The sequence below is a fragment of the Aulonocara stuartgranti genome, assembly GCF_965226115.1.
Source record: "Aulonocara stuartgranti genome assembly, chromosome: 18".
Taxonomy (NCBI): Eukaryota; Metazoa; Chordata; class Actinopteri; order Cichliformes; family Cichlidae; genus Aulonocara; species Aulonocara stuartgranti.
In genome coordinates, this window is record NC_138954.1 from 24023258 (window position 1) to 24037946 (window position 14689).

At 38.8% G+C, this 14689-nt stretch overlaps 1 protein-coding gene across 7 annotated transcripts in view; it reads left to right on the forward strand.

The window, feature by feature from the left end:
• The window catches only part of kcnn1a (potassium intermediate/small conductance calcium-activated channel, subfamily N, member 1a), a 67122-nt gene that overhangs the window by 47656 nt on the left and 4777 nt on the right, over positions 1-14689 (forward strand). For 6 of the 7 annotated variants that reach the window (XM_082512294.1, XM_082512298.1, XM_082512295.1 and 3 more), the window contains 4 exons: positions 7347-7488; positions 7829-7939; positions 9449-9576; positions 12382-12451. In XM_082512294.1, the coding sequence (XP_082368420.1) occupies positions 7347-7488; positions 7829-7939; positions 9449-9576; positions 12382-12451 (451 nt within the window). Of the gene's footprint in view, positions 1-7197; positions 7255-7346; positions 7489-7828; positions 7940-9448; positions 9577-12381; positions 12452-14689 lie in introns of those variants that run through there. The other variant, XM_082512300.1, reaches the window with a different exon arrangement.

Below are 14689 nucleotides of genomic sequence, written 5' to 3' on the forward strand. Positions count from 1 at the left end.
GTCTGTTTCGTTTGTTCTATTTTGAAACTTAAACGCTTTAGCGGCTGCCTTTTGTGTAGTTTGCAATATTTGCCTTTATCTATCTGAAAAAGTCTCATGTTCCTCAAGTACATCTACCCTGTTGAACTTATTATGGGAAATAAATATTTAAATAAAAACAAGCTGCTGATTATTTCACATTTTACTTGTGAGCAACGGCACATTTAAATCTTACAAATATAGTTATTTGGCTTATATCGTGATAGATATCGTTATCGCCTGAAATGAAAAAAACATATCGTGATATGAAAAAATCTCATATCGCCCAGCTCTACATGGAAACTGTTTTGAAGTGCTTCTTAGCTTGAGCAAAACAACTATTGTTGGAGTTGAGAATGTAAAGTGTGTTACTGGGCTTGGAAGCTTACTGAGGAGCTTTTCTAGAGGTGTCTCTATCCTAATTCAGTGAAACATCTGTGATGGATTACTGTCAATCTGATAACCTTTGATGTAAGCACACACTCCAGCTCTGAAACATTAAGATTAAGGGTGTCACGAATGGAGTTTCTTGTCTGTAGATTAGGGAGGACAGTCCCAGCATAGCACAGAGAGACCTGACTTCATGAAAGGAAAGACTGACTGTAGTTCTCAGGTTAATTACGAAAGTTTGCAAGGGCGCACACACAACACTGTAAAGGGCTTAGGCCAGCTGACATTATTTACTTCATTATTCATAATTGAGTGACTTGCAGAAAATCTCTGCAGTTACAGCATACTGTTTGAAAGTTTTCTCACTGACCCTGTAAAAATAAATTTAAAAATGCAGATGTGCTAACACACTCTGAGCATTTCTGGAAGCAGAGGCCCAGAGAAAGCCTCGTTGAGGGGGGGATAAAACCTTGAGTCAGCAAATCCAAAGAGCTTTCAGTTAAAAATAAAACATTTTAGTTGGTTGACAGTAGTGCAGTAGATTTAGGTTAATTCTTCTTTAAAGTGTGTGCATTTTTGCACTGGCACTTTAAAATTCATTTTCTTCCCTGCAATATATATATATAGAGGAAATCTAACAGGTACTTAATTTAAAGCTAATATCCAGTTTCTGCAACATGGCGAACCTCCATGTGGTTTATATTTCGTGCTAATTGACCGAAGCACAATTACATCAGATCTTGTGAGACCGCCACTCCTCTGTGTTTGATTTCCTGATGACAGGTCACTGTGACATTGAGCCCCTTGACTGCTCAAGTGTGTTTAAGAATTCATTTGACAGAGTTGGATTTGGGCACAAAGCCAAGAGGTGAAGATTGCTGCAGATTCGTCTGCATAATTTCATTTCATGTTTGAATTGCATGACATATACTTTCATATAAAAGCTTTCTTCATTGTACACATTACACAGAAAGCAGTTAGAGAACTTGGAAATCTATTTTGTTCCTAAGCTGTTTAAACATGGATATTATAAAATACATGTACACAGCCACCCCAGTGTAAGAGGTGATATGCATGAAGGAGCCCTACAAGGGTACAACACTGTTGCCGTCCAGGTAATCACCTGCCTCTCCACAACATGGAAGCTCCTCTCAGATACTGCAGCAGGCAAAATGTATAGTCAATACATGAGCACACTTCATAGTAGCTTTGGAAATAACACCAATGGGTCAAAGCATCACCAGGACTCCAAGACCAGGCAGAGCAACCTGAGAACCACCTGGATGCCCCACATTAGTGATGTGCGGATCGATCCTGAAATATCGATTCCTCCGATACCAGTCATTTATGTTCTAGAATCGATTCTCACATTAAAATATCGATATTTTAGTAATTTAGGGTAAATTTGTAGTTTATCATTAACAGGAACAAACTATATCATTCGGATTGTCTACATTGGAAGGAACTATTCCTCTTCCGCGTGAAATACAGCTGTATAAATAGGATAATTGAAGTAATGTGCGTAATTGGAGTCATGTGCGGACGTATTTTACATCCACAAACAGCCGAGACGTGGTTTGCAATACATGTGGCAAGAAAGTGAGTTGTCGTGGCAACACCACAAATTTGTCAAACACCTCAGAGTAAATCATATCAGAGAATATGACGAGCGTATGTTGAGGCAAACTGAAGAGGAGGACATGGACAGGTGCTGCTAGGGCGAGACAGACGTCTCTCACGGAGTCCTTTAGTGCTGCAGGCAGGCAAGGTGTTCAAATAGCGCACAACTTCAGGTTTTTTATTTCTATATGATGAACTCTGCATTATTAAGTGATAAGAACAAGTAATCTGATGTCCTGTAATCATTATGATGCTATAATTTGAGATACAATAAAAGATACAATAAATAAAATACGGTTTTGTATAAAGTATCGGTATCGGATCAGTATCGTCGATACCACCCTGAATTTTACTTGGTATCAGATCGGAAAGGAAATCAGTGGTATCGCACATCACTACCCCACATATGGACACAGATTCCAAGCACACCAGATGTCTCTGTTCAGAAGAGTACCGACCTAGTAACAGCTAAGATACTGCATAGGACCCTCAAACTCCCAGACCTGAGGACCCAAGCTTGAGGACCGCAAACATCACCCACCAGGTGGTGAGAGGGAGATGTATATAATGTGTGTATATGACCACAGGCCATAAAAACAAGAAAACACAAATAAAGATTTAGAAACTTTCAAAAAATTGTTTCACATTGAAAAATATTATTATTCATTAGGCAAATAACAAACTTTAATGAATTAATATTTCTATAAATTTGAGCTGTTACACTGAAATTCTTTAAGAAGGAATTAATCAAATCAAATAAAAATTTCTGTTCAGGAATCCAAGTAGATCACTGTAATTTGGCATCTTAACAACTATTTTTTATTTTTATTTTTTTAACCAGTACATTTGAAAATCTAGGTTAACAACAATAACACCAACATTAAAATATTTCAGTTAAAGAGCTTGTGCATACTGGTGGATTAACCATTACTGAAACATAAAAACAATTTTGGTAATTACCAATACAGTTAATTTAGGGCATAAACTTTACAGTGGGTTGAGTCTAAACTGCATAATAATAAAACCTTCAGAATTTTTAAGTTTTACATATTTTTAACTAAAACGTGTTCCATGTTCATCACATTAGATTGATAGCATGCTAACATTTGTTAATTAACCATAATTAATTCTTTCACACATTTAATCCATAACTAAATTTTACCTAATCGTGCCATTAGAGAAAACTGAAAATCTGGTCTTGTAAAGTTTCAAAAATCACAAATCAATCTCACGTTGGTGCCACAGGAAGAATCTGGGATTTTAAAAACTCTGTACTGTATTGCTTTGAACTGTGAAAACTCGCACCATATTTAAAGTGGACTTATTATTCCGATATTATCATACCCAACTCCATATTTTAATTCTTGGACTCTGCTTGAGTAGCTTTGCATAAATCAGTTCAAAATAATCCATATATAGCTTACACTGGGACTCGGTTCAGCCCTCTGTCTGAAAGAAGCAGTTTTAGCTCCTCTCCTTCAGAAGAACATTATCCAAAGGCCATCCTCCCTTCTGGTTGAGTGTTTGAACACCAAGTGGGTGGGAATACTGTGCTCACAGCCAGAGCTGCTCAACTGAGATGACCATACACCTCCTTTCTCTCTCTCTGACTTGTACTTTTAGTTCATAAAGAACTAAGAGCAGAAGAGCTCTTGGTAAACTGAGCCTAAAGGTACAAGAAATCCCAACGATTCAAAAGCCTGAGCTTTTGTCTCGTACATGGCAATTTAAAAAAAAATTCAGCCATGTTAAATTTGTAATGTGATCCATTTTTCTAACACTATAAATATGATAAAGCATGTAAAAATACAATATGTCCCCTTTCAATTTCAGCAATTAGCAAATGTACAGATTTTTTTTAGTTTGCTGTGCTGCTTTGCTTGCTTACTTTTGTGTATTGCTGTGCTGTAAAAACACTGCTAGGTTTGCAGTTTTTCAAAGAAGCTGTCATTACTTTGAGTTTAATCTGCTCATGTTTATTGCAACTAAAACCCCTCCCCCCGCGGAGCATCCCGATGTATTTGTTTAAAAGTCATCACAGCAGTGTTCAGATTAAATTTTTGGCATTCTGACTTTTTTTTTTTTCCATTTATTTTGCCTCGATTGAACATCTGGACAAAAGTGGTGATGTGGTGTTACTATATGAAGGTGATGACTTCAGAATGTAAAGCACGAGCTTTTCAGTGTGAACAAAGTGCTTGGCTCTTTGCTTCGCTGTGCCGGCTGACTAAAGAAGGCAAGAAACAGAGGCAAGGTTGATGTTCTTCCTCTAGCATGTTTGAAATCTAAATATTGTTGTACTATCGGCTTTTGCAAGTGTTTTTTAATTCATTTGTGCATTTTAGGCGCACGAAGCACAGTAGTAACTTTTATGTGTGTGATACCTTAAAAAGCGCCCTTGTTCTGAAGGAAACATCTGTTAAAATATTTCGCGTATGTGAAGGAATCCAGTTCGAAAGGAAAACCTGAGTGTATGTGTGTGTGTGCATGTTGGCAAGGTTAAGTGCGCCTCATTCACATGTGATCCATTCTTGCTACTTTATTTATAGAGAGGCTGTGTTGTCAGCCTCTGTCAAACATCTACAGACAACAGCAGCTGAAAAATGAAGTGATTCCATTCGTGCACATAAACAGAGAGCATAGCCATGTTGGGAGGGAAAAGGCTGATTAGACTACACCGATGGTGATTTGAACAGGCCGATATAGTCATTCACAAGCAATTGTTTATCTCGTTGCTGGTCAGCTTAGTTAAAACACTGCGACTTGAGACGTTGCCTTATCGGTCTTGTGTTGTGGTCATCACACTGTCTCGCAGAACGAAGGCCTCGGTGCTCTTTTGGATGTAAATGGATGTTGTTGCATTTGATGCTGGATAAATAATGTAATCTGTAAAACGTTTGGGTAATTGATCCAAGAATAATGCATTTGCTGTTAGTGTCTGTCAGGGAGAATTTAACCAGGGGGGATTACAACTATCTGCTCTGGACATTATATATGTCCTGTCCTGGAATAAGTTGAAAGTGGTGCCAGCTCTTCTCCATGCTATTCCAAAACTTGACACAGTATATTGAGAGCCTTAAAACGCTATTGATTTGCTCCCATTTCAGCCTCTGTCTCTGCTCCAGTACTGCTGTCTTCTGCTCTTTTTCAGAGAGCTGAAATATGTGCAATGAAATGTCCACCAACAGAAAAACAGGCGATAAAAGAGAAAGCAACAATGCCTCTTTGCATTGTTGCCAAGCATATTTATAGGTCATATTTACAACAGAGGCGACCATATTGTACTGCAATAAACTGTTCACTGTGCTGAAAGGTGCAGCACATTCCTGCCTGCCTTGGAGACGTGACTCATTCTCTGCATGCCTTGATGACAAAATGAATGAAATTAACATACTAGTCACTAACATTGTAGTCACTTGCAATTACAATATTTAGCCAGCTGATCAAGTTTATCCCCATGGCAGTTATCAAAGGGCAGCTGGTGAAGTGTTGGGATGCAGGTAAAAGAGACAGGGGTGTCAAATTCAATGAGCTTCTTCCTTTGTTACTCAACCAGTCCTCACCCCACTGTTTACAAATGAACAGTACCAAGAAGACGTAACGGTCCCCTTTCACATGGTAATACTTCAGGATTTGTCATAGGTGGTGTTAATCTCTAAATGGACCCTAGGTTTTTCTGTTGCTCCCCTGCTCTCAATATACTGGCTTTGAAGCATGCAGATGCAGACATGTTTTTTATTCCTGCATGGTATTGTACAGACTGCTTCTCTGCATGTTATTGAAAAAGCTTGAATCCCATAGACCACACACTTTTTTGACATTCTGTGGGACAAAAACGCTCAGCTATTTTTCCCCCGGACTTTGAGCATGAATAGAAAAACTTGAGAGTGGGAGTTTTAAGAAATGTGGAAGGCATGATTAGTTCATTTATGGTGTTTGGTAACAATGAACTGTCTTGGAGGAGAAAGAGGAAACGGTTTTTCTATGAAACTGTGAATCTTTTTTTTTCCCTCCTGGTGTAGAGAAAAACTTCATAGACTGAACCCCAGCTGTTCTGATATGTACTTGTGCGCTAATTAGAGATGATTGTGCTGGTCATTCTGAGTTCATAGGCTTGGACGCTGCTGGATATTTCAAACTCATCGGAAATTCATGATTGGCCCAGTTAGAACTCCCTTTACAAAATCCTTAACCAAATCCCAAGAAATTAGACTCAGAGTCTAGATTGCCTTGTCATAAGGATGTTAGCGTGATGTTGTCTGAAAGTGCTTAATGAATATTTGATTTTGACTTCAAAATTAAATCTTATCTGATCTCCTCCTAGACAGCCCATTGGGAATAATCAGGCGAGTTGAATGAGGGTGGGTGAATGAGGCAGATTTGCCTCCGTGATTGACTTTTGCTTTGCTGTGGAAGGTATGGCAATGTCATCCTCAATCCAGCTTTGTGTGCGTTGTGTTTTTTGTTACACAAGTGTCTTTACGTATGCACTATGGGCCTTTTGGTCCGACATTTTCAAGCATGGCTGTCAGTTTGAACTGATGATTTGCATTACCAAAACTTCTGTCGGGGCAACTCTGAGAAGGAAGGAAGATTTTTATTAAACGTTGACCAATAATCCGACTATTAGTTTGATTTAAAGAAGAAGCGTATGCATTTTTGGATGCACTGATGTACCTTCTGGTGCAATACTGAAAATAACTTAAAGCCATGGCACTATATCCAGTCACGCTGAGCAACATGGCCTCTCTCTTTGTCATTTAAAACTTGCTTACTATACTTAGTATAATTTCTTTCCATTTTAAATCAAGATGATGTCATTTGGCCTCAGACTCTTTTTTTCTTTTTAAATTTCCCATCATTCATCTCATCAAGTGCCTCATTTTCAAACTGACAGATGGTGAACATCATGGTTTCAGTTTCAAATCAGTTATTTCTATTAGAAAGTGATTTTTTTCCCCTGCCTTCGCATTATTCTGAGCGTCCTTCCCATTAAAAATATGGCTCTGCATTAAAAACTGTCTTAAAGATGAAGGAAAACAGAAAGGAATTCTACTGTTTTTTGCACATGTACTGAGTAGACCTTTTCTTTGTTGTTTCTCACTAAAATCTGCTGCATTTTTTTTTAGAACTGGCTTTATAAAACAGGTGTCTCACCTTCCAACATGATTTCTTCCTACTCCTCGATCCTCACCACCTCCACCACCTCCGCTCACAACCCGTTTGGTTCACACAGCACCATGTCATTCTTCAGCATGCTCACATTCACGAAACTGAGTTCCAGCTTTCCTGACTTCTGCATATCTCCATTGCCTTAGGTATCATGACAAACAGGAAGTGACCAGTAACTTCCTGGGAGCCATGTGGCTCATCTCGATTACCTTCCTCTCCATTGGCTACGGAGACATGGTACCACACACCTACTGTGGGAAAGGCGTGTGTCTGCTTACAGGGATCATGGTAGGTTCATCATGTCTTCAGTTACATAAATGTATAACAGAACACACAAGACAACTATGATCAGATAGAACGAAACCTCAAGCTCAAAGTATTATCATGCAACCTGATCGTCAGATTTCAACTTGATTCCTCAACATATATTTGTTTCTCGCTTCCTCTGTTTGTTTGTTTTTAACCTACCAGAACATGTATTTAATTCTTCTTCTGTAGAGCTCACACACTGGTCATTTATTTGAAAGAACCTGAAATGTACTATGTATATATGGAGATCTATGTAACACCAGCCAAACACAATGTAGTGTCCATATAAGAAAGAACAGTTGCTGTTTTTGTGCAACAGGGAGCTGGTTGCACTGCGTTGGTAGTTGCAGTGGTAGCCAGGAAGCTGGAGCTAACCAAGGCTGAGAAGCATGTCCACAACTTCATGATGGACACACAACTCTGCAAACGAGTGAGTCACAGTAAACTGTAATAGTAAACTCTTATAATATGCATTTTGTGTTTGTAACAGTGATGAGAATGTTTTGGTTTATAACTCTTTCGAGCATTCTCAGCTCAAAAAATGTGTGACAATTTGCTTCTTCCAGTCTGTTAATTTGACTGGGATTGTAGAATAAACAATACACTTACCAGCCACTTTATTGGGTACACCTCTTCAACTGCTTGTTAATGCAAACGTCTAACCAGCCAGTCACATGACAGGAAATCAGTGCATTTAAATATGCAGACATGGGCAAAACAACATGCTGAAGAAACCTATGTGTGTTTTCTGCCGACTATTGGTTTTAATCGTTTGTAACTATTAAACCCTGACTCTCTCTCCCTTCGTCCTCTTTCTGCTCTTTTCTCTTTCCCCTCACCCCCCACAAGTTGTGGCAGATGGCTGCCACTCCCTGAGCCTGATTCTGTCAGAGGTTTTTTCCTGTTAAAAGGGAGATTTTCCTTCCAACTGTTGACAGGGGGTTGTTTGGGATAGCTTTCTAATATTTTAAGGTCTTTCCCTTACATTATAAGAAACTTTGAGGAAATTTTTGTCGGGAATTGGCTTTATATAAATAAAATTAAACTGAAATGTATGCAGAAGAGCTCCTCTGAATGCACAATATGCCATACCTTGAAGCGGATGGGCTATAGCAGCAGAGAATCCGGCCGGGTGCGACAATGGACTAACCAAAACTTGACAACAGAAGATTGGAAAAACATTGCCTGGTCTGATGAGTCTCAGTTTCTGCTGCAACATTCAGATGGTAGGGTCAGAATATGGCATAAACACCATGAACGCACGGATCCATTCAAGCAGACTGAACACTCTCACGTAGTTTGCAGTGATGCATTTTGGTTCTCTTGGACTTTACTCTGTGTAAACAAACCAAACCACGGGGAAAGCTACAAGCTTACAAATTCATAAACTGATTTGGACCAGAGTAAATGAACTATAGGTGCTTAAACGCACTTAGTACCAGCTGAACGCCCTTTAAACACCACCTGTCCAACCCTTAACACCACAGTGTACCCAGCTTCCAATGGCAGCTTCCAACAGGATAAAGCCCCATGTCGCAAAGCTCAGATCGTTTCTTGAAATGACAAGAAGTTTCAGTCCAACAGGGCAACTTTGTGATGTGGTTGAATGGGAGATTTATGTCATGGATGTGCAGCTGATAAATCTACAGTAACTGTGTGATGTCATGAGGAATTGGCTCTCACAAATCCAAAACCAGTATTAGCTAGGTGCAACTAATGAAATGGCTGGTGAGTGTGTGTATGGAGTCAAATACAATGAGTTTTTGGCACATGTAATTCTAACTTAACCTTTTTTATTGTTTTATTTTTCTGTGTGTAACCACTTTTTGAAATTATTGTTAATCATAATAATACACACAGATGGGTGCTTCAGTCTGTAATCTGTCAGAGCAGTTCAAACTACTCTATGTTATATAAGTTTCTCGCCCTTGTTTCATAGGTAAAGAACACAGCTGCCAATGTACTCAGGGAAACATGGCTCATTTACAAACACACAAAATTGGTCAAGAAGATAGATCACGCCAAGGTGCGGAAACACCAGCGCAAGTTTCTCCAAGCCATTCACCAGTAAGTTCACTGCACCTTGTGTGTTTTGCATAATCTAATCTAAATATGACAGAGACGTTCACCACAAACTACCAAGGAGACTTTCAGCATGGCCTAAAACCAGAACTAATGATGCTCAATCTTTAATGCTACTTGTGGTTAACATATTTAGGCTGTATTATCATTTGAACTGTTAATCTGAGATAATGTAATTCTTACTGATTAGCTGTAAAAGAAAATAGTCCCTTTGGGTTCATTCCTTAATGTTATTTGTTGTTAGGCAGCGTTATCAGCTATAATACCACATAGTTGTGTATATCTGATAGTATCAACAATGCTGTTTTCCCACAATGTCCTCTCCTTGAAGACCATTTCCTTTGATTGTCATACACATATGTAAGCTCTCACAGATGGACACATACAGAGCGTGCGCGCGCACACACGTACACTCACACACACACACATACGCACAAACACTCTGCAATCTAGTGTAATGGTCCTTCCTGTTCCCCTCCCTTGCCCCCCTCTCCCCGCGACCCTCTTTTTACCCTGTGCTTACAGTGAGAAGTGTAATGGTTTTCGCTCGTTTCGTGAATGTTGTGGGGTTAAAAATCTGTACTGTGTTCTGTCTTTGTTTTGCTCTATCACCGCAGAGCTCAGAAGTAAGTTGAGTCTTCTATGTATCCTCTTCCTACTGTTTCTTCAACATCCTGCTCCTCCTCTCTCCATGTCTGCGTTCGACATGCATGTAAAAAAAAAAAAAGTTTACTTGTTGCTAAAAAAAAGAAGAAGAAGAAAAAAAGGATGGATGCTGAATTGCTGTTTTCGGTTGTGTGTTTTTTTTTTTCTTTACTTCAGTGTTCCATTTACTTCCCTCTCCCTCCCATTTCCCCCCTGACTTGAATGAACGAAAAGCATCCACATTGTCGATAGTGGAGGGCTGTCTGGAGAGAACGTGTGAAAGAAAAAGCATCTTGCGCAGAATGAGCTTGGAGCTTTGTTGGCTTGGCCAGCAGTTCATAATCATTGATGATGTAGTGTATATTGTTGCCCATGATTAATATAGCTGCTCTGGGGCTATATTAACCTGCATCAACAGAACTCATCCTACACTCCTGAAGGTTTTGTGATGACATAAATAAGCACAGTGTTCTATCCTGTAGTTCTAATGTGGATCAAATGCTTGCTGTTGATTTAGTCTTGATTTATGCTGTTTTTTCCCTTTCTAATATGAGATCAAACAACAAGGCCTTGTACATGACATCAATAGGATGGCACAAAAGGCACAACGCAACATGTACATTGGGGTTTTGTAGAACAAAATTGTACTCAAAATGTGTTACGCTAATAAGTAGAGCTTTTACCTCAAATAGTCCCAATTCTTCGACAGCCATAAGGGATGACAAAGCCGGGCAAACAGACACATACGAGCTGGAGCAGTTTCCCACAGAGATAGAGCCGTAAGCGAGCAGTCTCACTCTGCTCTGATATACTGATTTGCACATGAATAAATGCCCTTGAATGTCATCCTGTCTCATAATTTGCCGAACAGGGAAATTCTTCCCCTCGCACATTCAGATGATGGCTGTGTGATGCCACTGCTAACAATGGCATATTATGCACATCAGCGTTAACAGTTCTTACAGAGCCATAATGTATTTGATTAGAGATAAGGAGGCGCTTTGTTGAAGGCATCACAAAACATGTCCAATGTATCATCGTGCAGCATTTCATTTAAAATGTTTGAAATGTCGATGTTGCCGTATGTTCAGCAGTGTCATTAGGCAGTTTATTTCTGGCAAGTTTCATCCTTTATCTGTGGCATCCACACATACACACATCAGCTCATGCACATATGCACTCTCTCTCTCACACACACACACACACACACACACACACACACACACACACACACACACACACACACACTCACAATATCCAGCACTGAAAACACCCAACTCGTTTCATTGTGCACAAAGTCAGTCATAGTCACTGCACGCTTACTGAATGACCGGTGTGTATATCTGAAGTCCTACCACTGAGCTGTGTGTAGCACTGACAAAGGGCATGCCATCTTTTTCCTTTTTTCAATGTCTTAGTTTTGGAAAGAGATGGGAATGTTTTGATTTCAAACAGGTTTTGGGATTTTCTTGTATGGAAGCATATTGCATTCTTGCTCACAGGGGCATTTTTAACTCCTAATAATACGTTTCTTTCACGTATTGAGCTCCTTTTCCCACTTTTTCAAAAACTGATTCTTTTTTTGGCTTGTAACAAGATCACTATTAGCATCATTTCTCATTACAACAAAAATACTTGCTGCCACCTGCTGCTTAAAGGACTGTAACGTTGTGAAAAAAAGATCTTGTTATAACAAAAAAGAGCTAGCTTAAACATGACAAACAGTCTATTTTTTTTTAAATGAGTGTAGTATGCTTCTGTAATTTTGCATGTTTTGGTTGGTATTGTATTGACCAAGACCAGGAATGCCTTTAATATATATTTATATGCATACACTTCCATATATGTGTATAAATATAAATACATAAAGAAAATATTTACAATGCATGTCTTACTTTCTTTTCAATGTCATCAGTGAAAGAAGTGTCCTGATAAAACATTTGTTGTTCCTCCTCCTCCTCCTTTCTTTTCTATTGGCCCTCTCTGCCCCTTAAAAACCTGTCTCTCTGTGCTCTACTCCTTCAAACTACCCTCCTTCCCCTTCTTCACTCTGCTCTCCTCTCTTCCTTGCTGTCATCTCTTTCCTTTTGTCCACATTCTCCTTCCCTGTTTTTCATGTTCACACCTCCTTGTGCGCCCACTCAGACTGCGCAGTGTTAAGATGGAGCAAAGGAAACTCAATGATCAGGCTAACACCTTGGTGGACCTGGCAAAGGTAAGTTTTCCAAGTTAAAAATCTAACTTAATCTTTTGAAGGTTTTGATATAATTTGTGCTGTGATGATTTTAACTTGCCGTTGCTATTCTGTCTTTATTTAAACTGACTGAATGTATATTCTTCTATTATATGGAGATATTCTTCTCAGGAAGGGCCTAAGCAGGCTCTTTCCAAGGACATAAACTACAGGGAACCCCAAGGTTTTGTCCTAGGATATTTTCAGTGTTCTCCCCGTGCACTTAAAAATTGTAGCGTCTTTAGCTTACCGCATAAAGCTGATAGGTGAGCCAATCCTGGGACTGCATCAAGTTGTACATTCTTTTTTTTCTTTTTTTTGAATAGTCAGCAAAAAAACCCTAGGAAAATAGGGTTGTGCCATATCATATCATCCGCAAATACATAATAAAAAAGTACCATATCATTATTACTATATCCAAGGCCTGTGTTTACATTCCCCAGCACACAGAATAACGAGACAAGCCTGGCATGTCTGAGAGCAAGAGCGTGTATCATCCTCTGATGATGATTTGGTAACAAAAAGGAAGCTACTTCAACAACTAGCAGCAAAGCTCACTACTTTGCAAAATATGCAAGAAAACCTTTCAGACTAAAGGTGGAAACAACTAACTTTTTATATTACTTCAGGCAAAAACACATTGAGTACAACCAGGCTTCAGAGGAGGAGATAATAGCAGCTTTTTATATGAGACCCAAATGTAAACAAATAACTTGAGCAAACATTGCTGGACTACTTGCTAATTCTACTGCATATGAAAGGAAGAGCAAATGGTGGATAGAAATTACTGATGTGATTATGTGGTTGAAAAGCAGGGTTTTAGGCAACTGGTTAAAATGCTTGGCCCAAGATGCAACATCCCAGGTAGACAATATGTGCAGCTTTAGTTGTTCAGGCTTCAACATTTGAGAGGAGTGCTCTTTTTAATCTAATACTTAATAGTTTTTGAGGGCTAATACAAATGTCAAACATTACGTCATTCAGTACAGGTCATCAGTTTCATTCTTAAATATAACTTTTAAAACTTTTACTGTTATGTTATCTATAGTTTGCGGGAGAAGATGAAAATACAATCAGTCAGAATCAATTCTAACTTTATTTCATGGACTATTTTCTCTGTTTTTTGGCAAATTAAGCTCCTATAGAAATCATTAAAGTGGTAAAGTTATTGTACACAATAAATAATATAATTGATATTTATTTCTTTTATTTATTAGGTCTCCATTGTTAACTCCTTTTCAAATTTCATGTTTGACATTATCATACCATTTTAAATTCTACATCTACGCATCACATCAAATCAAACGGCACCTGCACTGCCTTAAAAAGTGATCTTGGCCAAGCTAACTCTTTGGAGAATGAACCCTAATGCGAGACTACTCAGTTTGAAGAACCTGAACCTGATGACACACTGTAAACAGCATCTGTCCATAAGAGGCTGAATACAGAAATGCTTCAGTAGCTTCTGTCTGGCTGTACAGATGTCAGCTGAGGCACCAGAGCTGAGAGGGGGTTCAAAGGGAGGTGCATGGCTGCATTGACTTCATTTGATGTGGATGGCATTTGCACTCCAGTGTGTATTTTAAAAGGTTCCAAGGCCAATCGCTTTAATGTGTGTTTACTTGCGCCTTACTGTGCTCAATGGTCAGATCAATCTGCATACACCCTACAGTGGCTCAGCTTTATTTTCAAACCCCATAGAGATATAAACCTTTCACATCTGGATTTTAGATTTGATTTCTGAGGGGCACACATGCCTGGAGACCCTACATGAGTATTTTGTAATCTCTGCACATGACTGTTAAATTGCAAATCTTATAAAATGCTCTGTGATGTTGAAGAATGCAATATGTTGTATATAATGTGTGATTAATTTTGCAATATCGAAAACTGCTTAGTTGAGATGCAAGAATTACTTGCAGATGCCTCATGCTGAGCTGGCCAGAACTGCATGAACTGTTAAGCAATAAGTACCTAAATACTAGAGATGCTTTTCATTATATAAATGAGTTGTGTCAAGCAAACACATAAAGGATTAAAGACCTTCAGGAGCTATAAATGGATTGGAGAAGTTGGTTGTAAAATCTATGGGAAGATAAAATCTATGCTGACTTGCTGAAACTTTACAGCTCCCCTTCCTACTGCTTCCTTTAAATTATTTCCTCCTCTGCTGTAATATATTTACTGTAGTTGTCTACTCATGGAATTTATTATTACTGT